General features: G+C 42.7%; 1 protein-coding gene across 1 annotated transcript in view; it reads left to right on the plus strand.

The window, feature by feature from the left end:
• The first annotated feature begins 3,423 nt into the window (after positions 1–3,423).
• The window catches only part of SPG7 (SPG7 matrix AAA peptidase subunit, paraplegin), a 41,574-nt gene continuing 28,170 nt past the window's right edge, over positions 3,424–16,827 (plus strand). Inside the window, exons 1-5 of the mRNA XM_067536723.1 lie at positions 3,424–3,665; positions 6,250–6,352; positions 8,677–8,763; positions 13,950–14,191; positions 15,265–15,404. Coding sequence (XP_067392824.1) covers positions 3,552–3,665; positions 6,250–6,352; positions 8,677–8,763; positions 13,950–14,191; positions 15,265–15,404 — 686 coding nt within the window. The 5' untranslated portion in view covers positions 3,424–3,551. The remainder of the gene's footprint in view (positions 3,666–6,249; positions 6,353–8,676; positions 8,764–13,949; positions 14,192–15,264; positions 15,405–16,827) is intronic.

Genomic DNA, 16,827 nt, shown 5'->3' on the forward strand with positions numbered 1-16,827 from the left:
AAGTTTGTAAAACATTGTATGTGTTTGTTTTCACTTTGATTGTGCGCACTGAATCTTTGCACTCAAAGTTGTATTTGTGGAGACTCAAAGTATCTTTAGCAGAATACACAGAGGAAGCCAAGAAATCAAAGAGTTCTTATACACGCACACCAAGCGCCACACAAGTCCTGCTGCCAGAAAAACACTAAGCCATGTTTATAAATGAACAGCAAGCACCACACAATTCATAGTGGCAGGCAAAGCACCAGGCCCAGCAGTATTTATAATTTGCAGCAGGCACAACAGAACAGATGCCAGCAGACAAAAACTAAAAAATACCTGGTTTAAATTATGCAAGACCGCAAGAGAGAATGCTGCTGTGGCTGATTGAAAATTAACTTTTAAAGCCTCCCTCAAATGCATAGCTCCATGTTGGACTCTAACAGCCCTGGTGTTTAGCTGTTCAGATTCAGCAGGAAGGTGGTCAACCTTGTCCCTGCATCCTGGCAGTAGCTTTTCCCTCTTTGCCTCACCTATATTATGCAGTATACAACAGGCAGCTATCACCATTGAGATTTTTTCTGTCTGAGGTCTACTCCAGTGATTTAACAACCCCTTCAATGTATCAAAAGTTTCAATCTACCAAAACTCATTCAACAGTCATTCTGCACCTAGTGAGCCAGTAGTAGAATCTTTCCTTGGCGCTGTCAAGGTGGGCAGCGTACAGCTTCACATGCCAAGAGGTCAGCTGGGTCCCAGAATCACTGCTGGCATTTCCACATCACCAATATTAATCTGCCACTCAGGAAAGAATGTCCCTGCTTGCAGTTTTCTGAACAGTCCTGTAATCTTAAAGATGTGAACATCATGCACCTTCCCTGACCAACCATAATTAAGATCAGTGAAGCATCCCCAGGGATCCAATAGCTCTTGCATAACTATGGAAAAGTAGACCTTGCTGTTGATGTAGTCTGTAGCTAGGTGGGCTGGAGCCAAGATTGGGCTGTGCATTCTATCTATTGCCCCACCAGTTTGGGAACCCCATTGTTGCAAATCCATCCATTTCCTGCATATTGCTGGGAGTCACAGTCTTGCACAGCAGGAGACTATTAATGGACTTACACACTTGAATGACAATGGCCCCCACTGTGGATTTTCTAATTTAAAAATAATTTCCCACTGACCAGTAGCAATCCAGTGCTGCACGCTTCCAGAACACAATCACCTCTGACTTCTCCACTGTCAATTCAGCTCTTGTTCTGGTGTCCCTGCACTGGAAGGCTGAGGCTAGCATGGCACACGTTTCCAGGAACATGGCCATTCACATCCAAAAGTGCTACAGCCACTGCTCATTGTCTCAAATCTGCATCATGTGCAATCCCACCAGTCATTGCTCATTTCTTGGGCCCAGAAGCAGGGCTCCACAGTCTGCAGCTGCTCCATGAATGTTACAAGCAACCTGGAATTTTTTTTCTACTATGTCCATCAGCAAACTCTCCTAAAAAATATCCTCATCTTCCTTTCAACATTCTTTTCACATAAAAAATTATAGAACATTGTTTGCAAAATTAAGGCCTCAAATGTTAGGAAACGCCAAAATTAAGGTTGCCTGTGCGATCTTAATTCAGCCAGAGGTATATACATTATGTCATAGTCTGGAGTTACATGATCAACTATAATTTTCTACTATACCCACTGCCTAGTGTGCTTCAAGACAGTTCCCTGCAGTCTAATAGCAGGGGCTGATCTCTAAAAATGCTTTCATCATTGCTATCGCAGGTGAAGTTGCGTCAGAGCTAAAACAAGGGGGCAGATTTTTAAGAAAACCTTCAACGTAGATGATAGACCCTATTATGCAAACATTTCTGTTATGATGGCATACCCTGGAACCATATCTCATACACAAGGCAGTTTGTTGGCATGAGGGGCAGTTATTTTACTATTGCTCAGGAAGCTCCAGCTGGAATGCAAACAAAATCAACATCCTGTGTGGTCAAGGGTGATCCAGTGGATATAATGTATGTGGACTTTCGGAAAGCCTTTGACAAGGTCCTTCACCAAAGGCTCTTAAGCAAACTAAGCAGTCATGGGATAAGAGTGAAGGTCCTTTCATGGATGAGTAATTGGTTAAAAAACAAGAAACAGAAGTTAGGAATAAATGGTTAGTTTTCAGAATGAAGAGAAGTAAACAGTGGTATTCCCCTGTTATCTGTATTGGGACCAGTGCTGTTCAGCACATTCAGAAATTATCTGGAAAAAGGTGTAAACACTAAGGTGGCAAAGTTTGCAGATGATACAAAATTACTTAAAATAGGTACCTCTAAATCAGACTGTGAAGAGTTACAAAGGGATCTCACTAAACTGGGTGACTGGGCAACAAAATAGCAGATTGCATTTATCAGCACTGAATTTAATGTAATGCACATTGGAAAACATAATCTGAACTATGCATCCAAAATGATGGGGTCTAAATTAGCTGCTACCGCTCAAGAAAGAGATCTTGGAGTCCGTGTGGATAGTTCTCTGAAAACATCCACTCAATGTGCAGCAACAGTCAAAAAAAGCTAACAGGGTTAGGAACCATTGGAAAAGGGATAGATAATAAAACAGAAAATATCATAATGCCACTATATAAATCCATGGTACACCCACACCTGGAATATTGCATGCAGTTCTGGTCACCCCATCTCAAAAAAAGATATATTAGCACTGGCGAAAGTAGAGAAAAGGGCAACAAAAACAAGTGGGAGTATGGAACAGCGCCCCGTCCCCCCACATGAGGCGAGATTAAAAAAATGGCTTCCTCATCTTGGAAGAGAGACAACTAAGGGGGATATGATAAAGGTCTATAAAATCATGAATAGCGTGGAGAAAATGAACAAGAAAGTGTTATTTACCCCTTCACATAACCCAAGAAGCAGGGGTCACCCAATGAAATGACTAGGCAGCAGGTTTAACACACACACAAGGAAGCCTTTCTTCACCCAGCGCCCCGTCAACCTGTGGAACTCCTTGCCAGGGGACGTGGTGAAGACAAGACTGAAACTGGGTTCCAAAAAGAACTGGAGATGTTGGTGGCAGCTCCCTCCATCAGCGGCTCTTCGGCAGGATGGACAGGGACGCCGCCCCGCCGCTCTGGGTGTCCAAAAACCGCCGAGTGCACCGGCTGCTGTGGGAAGCCAGGACACCGGGCCACTGCTCGGCCCTGTCTCATGTCCAAACCCAGTGCAGGACAATCCCTTTTGTGAGGCTGGGACACTGGGAAAGCCCCTGCAGTGCCCAGGGTGGGACAAGGCCTGAGCTGGTGGGTCCCTACCTAGGCCGGTGGGGGAGGGGCGCCCGTGAGGGGGCCCCTCCCGGCCGTTGGGATGGCGGCCATCTTGAAGACTGGCAGGTTGCGCGCCGCCGGCTCGGGCAGCTTTCAAGATGGCTGACTCCGCCTTCTCCAGCCACTTCCGGCTTCTCTCAGGCTCCCGAGGCCGGCCTCTGCCGGGGCGCTCCCGCTGCCCGTCTCCTTGAGGTCCCCCCCGTCCCGTCCGGGCTCCGCGGCGCCCTCGTCTCTCGGGGCCGGCATGACGCTGCTCCAGCTGCTGCTGCGGGGCCCCCGCTGGCGGCGGCTGGGCCTAGGGTGGGGCCTGGCTCGGAGCTGGAGCTGGGGCCGGGCTCGGGCCGGCGAAGGACTCCGGGTGAGTGGCCGCGGAGGGGCTGTACTGCCCTGGCCGGCGCCGGGCGTGGGCCTGCCTGTGCCCTGCGAGCGGGCGGCGTCGTGCGCCCCGCCATGGCGGCCCTGCCCTGGGTGGGTGGAGGGGGCCGCGCGGGCCGGGCTAGGCCGCCTGCCTCGGGGAGCGCGCTGCGCCGAGCCCTGGGGTCTGGTCCGGGTAGGGGGAAAGCAGAGTGACCTCCCCCTCCCCCGGGCCCTGTACAAGGGGGGAGAGACCGGCCCCGTCTCCTTTGTAAAGTGCGTGGAGAGCGACTGGTGCCAACGGGCCTGGCGCAGGCAGGGGCCCGCGCTGTTGTTCCGAGCGGCGGAGGGCCGGGCCTCCCGTCAGGTGGAGGGGAAGGATCCTTCCTTTCTGCTGCCCCGTCCAAGCGCCGTCAGGCAGGGAGCGGTCTGCTACCGCCTGTATGTACAGCGCCGCGCACAGCGGGCACCAGTTGCCTCGGAGCGTTCCACTGCTCCTGGAATCCGGACAGTGAATAGCACCCTGGGCTTGGTGTCATGCTGTTGTACTCCGCACCTGGGCACGGGGTGGGAGAAATCCCCGGCGCTTCTGACACCTCCCCGGATTTTCCAGCCCAGGCAGACATCACCTGTCTGCAGCCGTTAGAAAGCGGAAGAGTTTGATGATGGTGAAACCTGGCAGTTCTGCTAGGATTAGATAGATCCTCTCTGGTGCTGTGTATATATAGCCTGATCTCCATTGTTAGTACCCTTCTCTCTTAGAAACTTGAAAGCTTTTATTTATTTGTTTTTAAAGTCTGAACCATTTCCATTTGGCAAACATTGATTCACTTCCTTGCGTCTGTTTTTATTGGAAGATACCCCAGCATATCTGTGCTGCCCAATATTTCCTGGTTTGTGCACCAGCCTCGTGGCTAGGATGTGCTAATATTTGCTGTTTATATTGTCTGTGCTGCAGGAGAGGATAAAACTTCAGGAGGTCCTGCAAACTACGTTAGATACATGCTATGGGCTGTATGTAAAATGTTATTTAATGTTACCATTTTTACCAGGCATTATAGGGTCAAAATCCTAGTTATCAAAATAGCACATCAGCTTACAATAAAGATGCTAACCTATGTCCAAGGGATAGATTAGCTTTATGTTTGTCTTCACAGGAGCAATGAAGGAGGCACATGAGTTCCCTGTGCATCCTTCTTTAAATTGTTTTCTCACCTTTAACTTTTTGACATCTTTGGGGCTATTCCTCACACAATTTTTTGTCCTGATTTAATTATATCTATTTCCAAACAGGTATGGTTTAAACTGGTGAAACCCCTGGTGTGGATGCATTTATACTTTATAATAGTATTTATATCAATATAGCTTTTGCTGACACTACAGCCGCCTTTGGGGGTTATATTCATTTAAGCTATATTTGTTTCTGAACAGATACAAATTTTGAACTGATTTAACTATATAGACCAGCCTTTAAAGAAAATAAAACAAGTTTGTTAAAATAAGACTTAAACTGACACAAGCAAGGAAGTTTTGACTTAAATGTTCTCTAATTAAATTGCTCTTCTCTGCTGAAATTCTGCATATCTGAGACTCCCTGCAATACCCCAACACAGTGAATAAGTGGAAAAACTGAGGCTATCGCTACAGTAGGAGTACTTTACTGGCATAGGATTACCGGTATATACACTTGTTGTGTGGATACATCTGTACAGCTAAGCTGCGCTTTGTACTGGGATAGTAAAATCACCCCTCACAAGGAAGACAAGCTATCTCGGTAAAAGCACAGTTTTGCTGTATAACAGTCTTTACACAGGGGCTTCAGTCAACGCAGATCTAGCAACCAGGGATCACACCTCTTCATACTCCAGACTGACATAGCTATGCTGGCAGAAGTTTCTAGTGTAAACCTGGCCTGAGTAGCAGGTTTATTGTAGGAATCTTTGCTTCTGTCAGTTTAAATTAGGTATTAAACATTATTTAACAGCTTTGTTTCTTCATTGCAGTGAGAGTACTGTATGTCACAGTAGGCCAGGTCAACCAGTGACTAATATGACTGAAATTTGATCTACAATTCAAGCCAATTCTAGCATCCATGGATCTTCACCCTCAAGGTTAATCAGGACTATGGGGATTACTTATTAGTTGGTGTGAAGAGTAGATGTATAGTCTCATTATTGTGGAATCTGTTCGGTTACTACTTTGCCTTCCTTTTTTATCTGAGAAAATCAAAGCACTTCACCAGCATTAATGAATGTTGCCTCTCCATATCTCTGACATATTAGCTTCAGTGTATACTACTTGGCGAATAAACCTAGGCATAGGAAGAAGGGTGTGACTTCCAAACATTTTAGGTACACATTGTGTGCAGGTTTGCTCTCCTAAAATAAATGATTTGCCCGTAGTCACATGGCAAGTCTGCAGCAGAGCCAGGCATGATACGCAGGTCTTCAGACTCCTTGTCCTGTGACCAAATCACAAAACTCTCCTTCCTACTGAGGAAATCTACTCTGATTGCCCACTGATTCCATGCTGCATTGTGCAATTTTTCCTGCAACGGTCTTTTTTTTTTTCTCCCCCCCCCTCCTCAGACACTTCTGTCCCGAACACTTTCCACCACATTTCAAGGGCTCAGCGGACTCCTAGTGAAGCAATATGTAATTCGGGATCCAGTGGGACTCTGGAAACTCTTAGGTGAGTACTCTAGTAAGAACAGCTGTATTTCTGACGGGGCTATTCACTTTGGCAAGGACATTTTCTTTAAAACAACTAGAGACATTAATTTGTGGTCTACTGAGAAATGAATTGCTTGTAGTTTTTTTGGCTAGTGATAAGCAGTGGCGTCATCGCAGTCAGACTCAGTGTGATGAGCTACCTCCCTGAGCTCTGAAACCATTCATTTCACTTGAAGATGTTTTGCATGTTGGTTTACAGTCCACCTCCCACATTGTTCTCAATGCACCTGGATATCTATAAGATGTCTCTGTGTTACCTATTTTCTGTATTACTGCATCTGAAGAAGAGAGCTGAAGTCTCTCGAAAGCTTATGCCTGCAAATATTAAATTTGTTAGTCTTTAAAGTGCCACAGAACTCTCGTTGTTTTTGCTGTATACAGACTAACACGGCTACCCCTCTGGAACTATTCCATGTGAAGTTAGTAGGACTCTGTTAAAGATGAGCATAAAAATGGACTTTCTTTGGCCTTGTGTACACTAGCCAGCAAAACTTTTGTAACTTGTGTGAAAAAACACACCCCTGAGTGATATAAGTTTTACCAGCATAAGAGCTAGTGTAACAGCGCTATGTCGACCGAAGATGCTCTCCCACTGACATAGCTACCACCGCTTATTTAGGTGGTTTTATTATGTTGACAGGAGAGCTCTCTCCCATCAACAGAACATGGCTATACCAGTGCTCTTATAGTGGCACAGATGTACCCATACAACTGTGCCACTGTAAGTTTTAAGTGTAGACTAGCCCTTTGATAGCTGTCCCTTGCTGTAATTCCCTCTCCTGCCCTCATCAAAAGACTCTGATCAACCTAACTGCTGCCAATGTAACCATTATGCTGCAAAATCATAGGGTTTTTGTTTTGTTTTGTTTTAAATTCACAGCAGCATCACAGGTAAGCATTTGAATTTCACATGATATGCATGACCACTGAGGTGTCTCCCTCCCTCTCCTCCCAGACTGTTGAAGTTTTCTCAAAAACAGAAAGTAGAAGAGGGCATCCTTGTTTCTGCCTCCCCACTGAGGCGGCAGTTGCTTCTAGGGGTTTGGCAGGCCTGACCCATCCTGGAAGAGGGGTGGTGAGCTAGTCCTATTCCAGGGAATTGGGATGAAACCAGTGAGGGTCTGTCTTATCCCCCCACCATAATTTCTCCTGTCAGGGTAAGGCTCCCTCTCACACATCTGCTCGTGCTCCAACTGGCAGATCCTGGTCTTAGCTTCTCACTACATGGGGCTGTGGTGTCTCCCCTGGGACTGCCCTGGTGTGGGCTGACCAGCTGGTGCCGTATGGTGAGATTACCCCTCCCTGGCCCAATCAGCCAGCTGAACCCAATACCATGGTTTTTCCAAGAGCAGGGAGGTAAAAGTGGGAATGCCCACCTCTGCTTTCCCGCTGCTGGAAAAATTGCCTTATTGGGCTAAGTTCATGATTTCTGTACAATCCATGAAATCATGATTTACACAGGACAGTTGTTTTGGAGTTGGTGAGCATGAGCCTGCTTGTTGAGCTGCAGTGTGTTAAACCTCTGTGTTTGTGTTGTGGTTAAAAACTCGCTTTGAAATGCTTGGGAGAGACATCCATACAGTCTGCACGAATGGAAGTGAACTCGCCAGTAAGGAGTAACCTCTGTCAAGTAGTCTAATTTCTAGGCTTGCCTGCTTTTCCATGGAGAGTAGAAGCAATAGCATCAAGTAATTTATTTTCATTTCTGAGCTATTTGCTGCTCTCTGGAAGAAAAAAGGAAGCTCTCCCCTCAGCGTCTTTACTACTAGTGATCGCAGTGGCTGCTGCTGCATCCCCATGGGTTTTTTTTAATGATGTGTATATATTGACTGATTCGTGTTCTTCAATTGCAACACATACAACATTTTCATTAGTATATGTTCACACCAGTATTATTGGGATACTGAAACTAGTACATTGATATACTCCAAATTTTCTGGTACTTTATAGGAAAGTTTAATAACCTAGGAACTGGTGGAGAATTCTCTCCAAAAGAAACTGCTGGCATCTTAGAATAATTTCTAAACTAAGCTATATTTTGACTGGATTGCTGGGAAAAAAATTTATTTTAGAAATAACATTCAAAGTTTCCTCAGTCTTGGTCATGTTCCTCCTCTGATGTGTGCACCCAATTTCTATTGAAGTTGATTGGGAATGACACGTGTGTAGATAAGGGCAGAATTTAACCCTTGGCATATTCAAAGCTTGTATGTCTCATTTCTCTTCCTCGTTCCCAGAATAAAGTGCTTCAGTTACTAACCTTTTACCCATATTTGTTTGTAGGTGGCACTTACTATTCTAGTGCCCCACGACCTCGGTGGAATGGTAAGAAGAGTAACGGATCCGAAGAGAAGCGTCCGGATGAGGATGGTATGTATGAAGTTTTGATACAGATGATACTTAATGAAATTAAGGTTCCAAATTAGAGTGTGTGTGTGGGGGGGCCGGACAGAGAACACATAAGATCCACATTAATGCCAAAATAGTGATAGGTATTGCTCTGCATACTGGAGCCATTGCTGTAAAGCAATCATAGGCTTGGTAATCATAGTCTGCTGACTCTAATACATACATGTCTGAGCTTTGTTCAAAGATTTTTATTTCTCTTTTGTATCTCAGTTGCCTTTTGTAATGTATATCTAGGCTTGGCAGACTTTTTTTTTTATAACTTTGACAAGTATTGTTTGTTTTTAAGCTTTTTTCAATTTTTATCTATTTAAATTTTCACAGTTGTGCAAAATTATGTGTTGTAAGCATTTTGAAACATGTATCGATCTTTAAATTTTCACAGTTGTGGGAAGTTATGGCAGAGTGGTCAAGAAAATTATTTAATAGTAGATGTTGAGATTCAAAAAGTTAACACTTTATAACTATTAAAACACAAATTGTCAACATAACATTTCAAAAGTAAATATCCTTAAATCACACTCTAATTAAAGTTCTGAAGTATCATTTTTCTTTCTACACCTATCTGTAAATTTTGATTATTATCAGTGAAAATATTTGAGTCGTTACCTGTGTTACTATAAGATCACCTAACAAAAATGAAATGTGCTTCTTGCCTTTCATTTATCTTGTACATTGGAAATAAATTAGTCAATTTTACTTTTATGTTAGGCCTTGTCAAACACAAGTTGTACCAATTTAACTAAATCTGTTCAGAAATCTCTGTAGTTGATTTGGTGCACTTAGTTAAGCTGAGCAGACACAAGCACTCCAGGTGTTGTAAGTAAATTAGTAGAACTGTCAACAAGGCCTGAGTAATTTTTAATAGATTTAATTTTCTGATCTTCCCAGGGTGCTGTAGTGTTTTGGGCTGCAAACACCTCAGGAGGATGTTATTCCTTTAAAACTGTTTCAATTTAAATTAAAAAAATCATGGCGATTTTCTACTGATACTAGGTTTTCTAATAGCTTGCTTTCACAGCACATATCTTGAGTCTAAACTGACCTAACAGTGTCCCTTCCTGTTGTCAGCAGCTCTCCTATAGGTGGATAGGCAACAGCTGTATTCCCTTTTTTTACAAGTGTAATTTGACTCTGCTTTTTAAAAAGTAAGCAAGTTGCCTTCCCCCTTCCTCTCTACCCCGAATATGAGGAACTGGAAAAGGTCCCAGTCTGTGACTAAGCTTGCAGTTGAACTCTGTGTGGTGTGAATTTACAGCTAGAAAGTTCCCTCGCTGGTGGCATGTACTGTATTCTGTCTTAAGGATTTATTTTTAAAGATGTCAGAAATGCACCAGGTGAAAAGCTTCATGCTCTTTCATGTATACAGTGGTGTCTGCTGAAATGTGACAGAGGCCTGTAAGGCAAGAGCTGGCATCTGAGAATTTCTTCTTCATCTCAGTTGAAGCCTGTCTGTGTGAATAAAGGATGATCTAGACTTGCATCTTCTCTGGTGCTATTGTTCGTTTCCTGGAACCTTGGATGAAAGATAAATCTCTAGACAAAGAGGGCTCCGGTTTATCTTTACACAATATAATTGCAGTCTGAAACAGTGGCATTATACTTCTATTTTATAATAATGGATTTTATTATACATTTTCACTTAAATACAAAGATTGAGACAGTACAAAAGGCTTGACGTTATTTTTTTGTGGTTCCAAACATAATGGTGGGACCCCTCAGGTTACATCTGGCCAACAAAATGCCATGCACGCTTTCTGACCAATGCATGGTGGTAATCTGCAGCCTTTGTAAGACAGGAATGATGGTCTTGTCAATTCAGACAGACAAACTTAGGCCACTGCTGAAATCATATGCAAGGAACAGCAAGAGAATGTACAGTGGGCTGCTAGTACAAATACCACAAGGTCTTTATTGAGTATTCTTTTTCGAAGCCTGGGATTTCTGCTGCCTGGAAGACCACACACAATGCTTGTGACCAGAGATCCTACAAGAAGTATTGTGGCTGTTAACATTTGTAAACAGTAACCTGCTGTGTTCAGTGGCCCTTCTTCACTGATTAATGGATGATTTAACTGTGGGAGGTGGAATCCTCCTCCGTGTCTCTAGCAGAAAGACTGTCTCTGCAGTAATTATTAAAAAGAACTCTTTGGACTGTCACTACAGCCGTTGCAAGCTTTTAATCACAGAGTTCAGATTTGGGGTTAATGGCAAATCATTTCTTCATGAAGGCTTTCTGAGACTAAAGAGCTGGAAGTGTTCCCACAGTGGTTGTCTGCAAGTGCCTCTTCCAGCTACTATTACTTATTGGTTGAATGGTTATTGTGGGCAATTTACGTTGTAACATGGATGCTGCATGGCGAAGGTGATTGCATTTTCAGACAAACAGAAGTGGCAGAATGATAGAGGTACGGAAATCAGGAAGTTTGAATTGCATAGCTGCCTCTGCTGTCCTGAATATGCAGGAGTGTATTTCCTCCAGTTTTATAAGGCATTGTCATCTGAAAGTGGTTAGCTACAGTTTTGAGCGTGAGGGTGCTTCCAGTTTGCATTCATGCAGAAAAGTCCATCATGCCAAGATAGCTGATGGCCAATTCTGATTTCAACATAATCTTTTTTCAGTGACATTCTCAAGGTTATGGCTGCTTCTCAGAAGAAAAGACAGAGATGGGGAAAGCCTATATTCTGGTCAAGGAAAATATTGCATGCATCTGTTTTGATTTTGTCTGAAACTTAGGAGGGAAAAGTGTTTTAATAGCATTTCCCTGAGGGGTTGCTTTTCCACCTGAGATCTCATTGAAGATCACCTTCACAGCACTTAGACTCTTTTTGTACTGGGGTTCACCTCTCCCAAAATTGTTTCAATTGTTTGTAGAAAGGAAATTCCTTGCCTATTAATATACCTTTAGTTCTAATTTAAGGTAGCAGGATATTGCCTAGCTTTAAGGTTTCTATCATCCTTGGCTAATACTGTTCTCCTTTTAATAAGACATTGCTGGATGTTAGATTATAGCTTTGTGATGAATTTACTTATTCTAGTGTAGCTGGAGCTAGCTGATAACATGGGTGGGAACATGGCATGAAAGAACAAAAGGGGATGGTCTGGACACAGATCGTGAGCTGTCACTGTTCTGAAAGTATGGCTTTATCTGAAAAGCTGTATTGTTTCTATTTAGTCACAAACGTTTCCTGTTGGAAACAGAACAGAGCTAAAGAGAAGTGAAAAATTATGTTGAATATCTGAAGAACAGTGGACATCCTGGGATCTGATGACTGGGTCATATCTTTGTTCCTTGGTTTTGATGTGTTGTGTAGGGTCTAATTGGTGGCTAGTGATAAATGCCAGTGTAGAAGTCTTTGATACGAATTTGCAAATAAACCTAATCTGGGCTGCAGCAGGCAGACGCACTAAAAATCCATCGGTGAAGAGTTAATTTATTTCTATGTGTAGAATGGTATTTATGTATGTCATGGTACCAGTGGTGTTAAATTGTTTATCAAGAATATTCAGATTTGACCATAGAGATGGGGAGATGATACTGTCTTTTTTGGGTTTTTTTGGTTTTTTTAAATCACATGGTCAGCAACTGAAATCAAACATTAACCCTGACAGTCCTGTGTAGGCTGCAATCTTCTGAATCTGCCAAAGAAGTCTGGAAAATACCAGGGTTCTAAACTAACAGGTTAGATGCAAATAGTAAGACACACAAGTCATTGATTCTCTTGATGGTTCTCTAGCCTTCTAATGGCATTATAAAGTTATTTACTTGACCGGGTGTTTTTGGCATTGTAAGATGTAAAGTGAGCAAGTTGTTGAAATAAATCCATCTGTGGTATCTGCAGAACTTCCAGTAGGCTATTAAAAACATTTTTTACACCATGTATAATTAAACTGTGCAAATCACTGTTGCAGGATATAATTGACACTAATAGTATAGCAAGATGTAGTGTAGATTAGATGCCTCTATAAAATTTGTGTAATATTAATAATTATTCTACGTAGTGTAAATGTTGTCAACCTTTGTGGTTTAGGACATCAGTTGATCAAGAGCTGTTCAGGAAATGATTTGCCCTGTATTATTACACAACTGGCCAAGAGCATTGGGGTGGGTTTTACTTATTCTCTTAAAATTTCCAGCATAGTATTAGCCAGCAGCAACCAGACTAGCTGGGCCACTGGTTTGTCACAGTATAGAAAAATGGAGTATATGGATGGGGTTAAAGTCATCTAAATCTTTAGTTTTATTCCAGCAGTGATGCTCCAGTGGTTTTGTTTGATCTATACATGCATTCGACTAGGCAGTTGAAATGGTTCCTCAGTTTAGAGTAGGCTGGGATTCTTGATGAATTGGCTTTTCACTAACTAGTTAATGGATTTTGACTTTATAAAGCCTTCTGGGCTAGGATTATATTTAAATAAAAACAACATGCTGGTCAAAGCTTTCTAAATGTGTTTGAGATTATCTGGTATGGAGATGAGAATTTAATTTCTTAGGGTAGCTTCCAAAAGTGAATTTTTGGCTCTTTGTGCTGCTAAATTTCCTCCTTTCACTGAACTGACAGTTGAAGTGAAAAACGTAACCCTCCCATGTATCCACTACATACTCTGTACACAGTTGCTCTGCTTAGGCTGTTGGGGCAGTGGGTAACAGCTGAATAGGGCTGCAGCTAAAACAGAGGCCAAGTGTGGAAAGCAGCAGTATGATACAAGCAAATATTTGCTAGCTAATAGAATGCAAACTTTGCCTCCTTCCTAGTGACTGTTAATTTTGGATCTGGCTTTTAAACTGACGCTGTTTAACGGGTGCAGAAGAGGAAGAGGGCTTGTGGTCTGACAAGATCTGGGAGCCAGCAAAGTCCTGGATTGTAATGGGACCTAAAACACTGACTCACTGTGTGACCTTGGACAAGTCATATGACCTTGGACTTCATTCAGCTCAGCTGGAAAACTGACCTTATAGGACCTCCCAGCAAACTAGATGCTACCTCTGACTATAGTTTTCCTAGAGAAATCAACTATAGAACTCATACCAAACTGTAGCTGATCAGTCTTTGGTGTGTTATATAATTGTCTGTTCTCTGGATCACAGAGCTTAATCATTATATATGCTTGTGTCTCTCCTCTCATACCTCTCTCCTTTTTTGTAAAGAGGAAAAGAAACGCAAGGAGTGGGAAGATGAGCTATATCGTGAGCGTTTGCGGACGCTCTTCTTCCTAGGTGTCCTCATAAGCCTGCTAAACGCACTGAACCCCAGCGGGGGCAACATTTCCTGGAATGACTTTGTGAACGAGATGGTGGCGAAGGGGGAGGTCGAGAGAATACAGGTGGTTCCAGAGGGTGATGTTGTGGAAATCTTTCTGCACTCAGGAGCAGTTGTATTTGGAAGGCCTGTGAGTGTCTTTGTATAATTAGAATGAATAACCCCAGATTAACTTGTTGGGAAGACTTCCTTAAATGTATTTTCATTAAACCTTAGCTGCTGTTTTGCTCGTTATTGATTTTCTTACTGTTTGAAGTTCTCTGTGACTCCTGTCAGTTATGCCAGCTGGGAAATGAATGTGTCTTTTTTTGTTTTTATAAAGTATATTGCCCGAGTCGTCTTCCCACTGGATGGGGGAAAGTCAGAAAACACATAGCAGATTTTGGAAAATTTGGATTTTTAAAAAATTATCTCTAATATCAACACAATTTAAAATGATTCCTGGAGCTAGGAATTGGTTGTAATTTTTTACCACTGGGTGGGTTAGGAAAAACATAATATTCAGAGCAACCTATGTGGAAGCTAGTTCCAGATGTTTGACAAGCCCAAAGAGCACATACTTTTTTGTTCCTTTTAAAAACCAAAAGAAGTTTGAGTGCATGTTAGGACACAGGCTACTGGACTTGTTTCAAGAGTCAGCAGTGCATTGAGAAACAGAAACTGGCTGGACAGTAAATTATTTCTTTGGTTAATGGCCCATTATTTAGTTGGATGGCTTCTGATCCCTTCATAAACTGGTCACTGAAATTCATTACTGTCTATGGTGTGCAGATGGGATCTAAGAAATCTACGTTAAGCATAAAACTCGATTCTCATGGATTTCTGAGATCTTCCTGTGTGGAGCAAGTGCATGATTGTAGGCTCAAGGTATCAGTAAATGTGGGCTTTCGAAGGAATTAAATCCATCCTCTAACTTGTGTACAAAGCCCTCTCTGCAGAAACTAACCTTTTTGCACCTTTTCAGCAGATTTTGTTCTGAAAAATTCACAGGGATGTCATTGTAACTTTAAAAAAAGTGTTGGTTCTCCTTTAGTCCTCAGTCCTGGTCCCATAGCCACTTTCTTGCACTCCACTGGAGTTACTGGCAAGAGAGTGACCCATAATTTAGAGAGGCCTTTAGTCTAACTATCCATTGTAGATAAGTGACCTAGTTTCTGCTGCATCCTTACTCTCCATGTGGTTCTCTTGATTTCATGTCCACAGAGGCTTTCCACGATGTACAGGATGCAGATGGCAAACATTGACAAGTTTGAAGAGAAGCTGCGAGCAGTGGAGGAGGAGTTGAATATTGATGTGAAGGACAGGATCCCAGTCTCCTACAAACGCACAGGCTTTTTCAGAAAGTATGATGTTAACTGATCACTTATTTGTACTGTGGTAGTGACTAGGGACCCCAGTCAGGGATCAGGGCCCTGCAGTGCTAGGCACTGTACAGACACATAACAAAGTGATGGTCCCTGCCCTGAAGAGCTCAAGGATGGCCTTCAGAAGCAGCCCCATCTTTAGAAGACATCTTAAAACTTAGGCTAGGTCTACACTACAATTTTTTGTCATCATAACTATATCGGTGAGTGGTGTGAAAAAACATCTGCCTAGTTGACATAGCTATGCTGGCAAAACTTTGTAGTGTGCTAACAGAGTGCTTTTGTCACTTAGCTAATGTCATTAAGGGAGGTGGTGTTGCTGTGCCTGCAAAAATACACTTCCTATTGACAGAATACAGAATACAATCTGCACGTCTGAGAAAAACCCTTTATCAGTCGCTATGGATTTTTGTAACAGTAGTTTACCTAATTGAGCTCTTTGTCTTTGATCAATTATTTTAGTGCAAACCATGATAAAACCCATAACACAGTGGGCTCAACAAACATGACATTGTCCCATAGCTTAAATGACCTGTTGGAGAGAATGCTAGAGCCATAAAGAGCCTTCCTCATTTTATAATGCTTTAAACTTGAGACTAGTTTATTGTGAGGTGAACCAGGTTATAAAAATAAATCCTTAGCTTTAACCCACTACAACAGGAGCTGCAGTTCAGACATAGCAAGATCTGACACTGACTCAGATTTACAGCCACATGCTGAAGAGAACAGCTTTAATGATAAGACACAAAATGTCAATGAGAAGCGAATGCTCCTATCAAATTTACAGACTTTTTTTGTTATCGGAGACCAGGATCCTTTGTCAAAACAATTCAACAAAGGTTAATGCTTTTCATTTTAATATGGGCCTCCAATAGGCAAGTGAGAAAAGAGCAAAAGGAGGAAATATCTGTCAACAGACATGAGAGTGCTGGCTGGAATTTATTTTGTGTTTTCAAACACTAGCACCAACATTTTGTGGTCTATTTTCTGCTGCTGTGGTTTATTTGTCCTTCTATTATACCTGGCAGCTTTTGCAAAGCGAAATTTATGCAATCCAGAATGCAAACCAGGCTAATAAAGCCCACTCATTGGGGATTTGAATGAGTCCAGAAGCGTATCTGTCCCTGAGGGCAGATACTGTGTTGTAGCGGGAAGCTTTCCTTAAGTATGTATGGAGACTCCACCATAGGGAGTATTCTTAAATGCTTATTCTCACTAATCCACCAACAAAGACATGTAATGTAGCAATCCTGTATCTGCCAGCTCAAAAGTCCCCTTTCCAAAAAGAAGGCATGAAGTTTCAAGCAACCTTGCTAGTTCAGGGGAACCGTAGCTGTCTTTCAGCATTCCCTAGCCATATACTTGCGCCATAGCATCATGGTGGCAGCATTAAGTGGATGTA

This window comes from Emydura macquarii, unplaced genomic scaffold, assembly GCF_026122565.2.
Source record: "Emydura macquarii macquarii isolate MOO-44397 ecotype Brisbane River unplaced genomic scaffold, CSIRO-AGI_Emac_v2 contig_3647, whole genome shotgun sequence".
In the NCBI taxonomy this organism is placed as follows: Eukaryota; Metazoa; Chordata; order Testudines; family Chelidae; genus Emydura; species Emydura macquarii.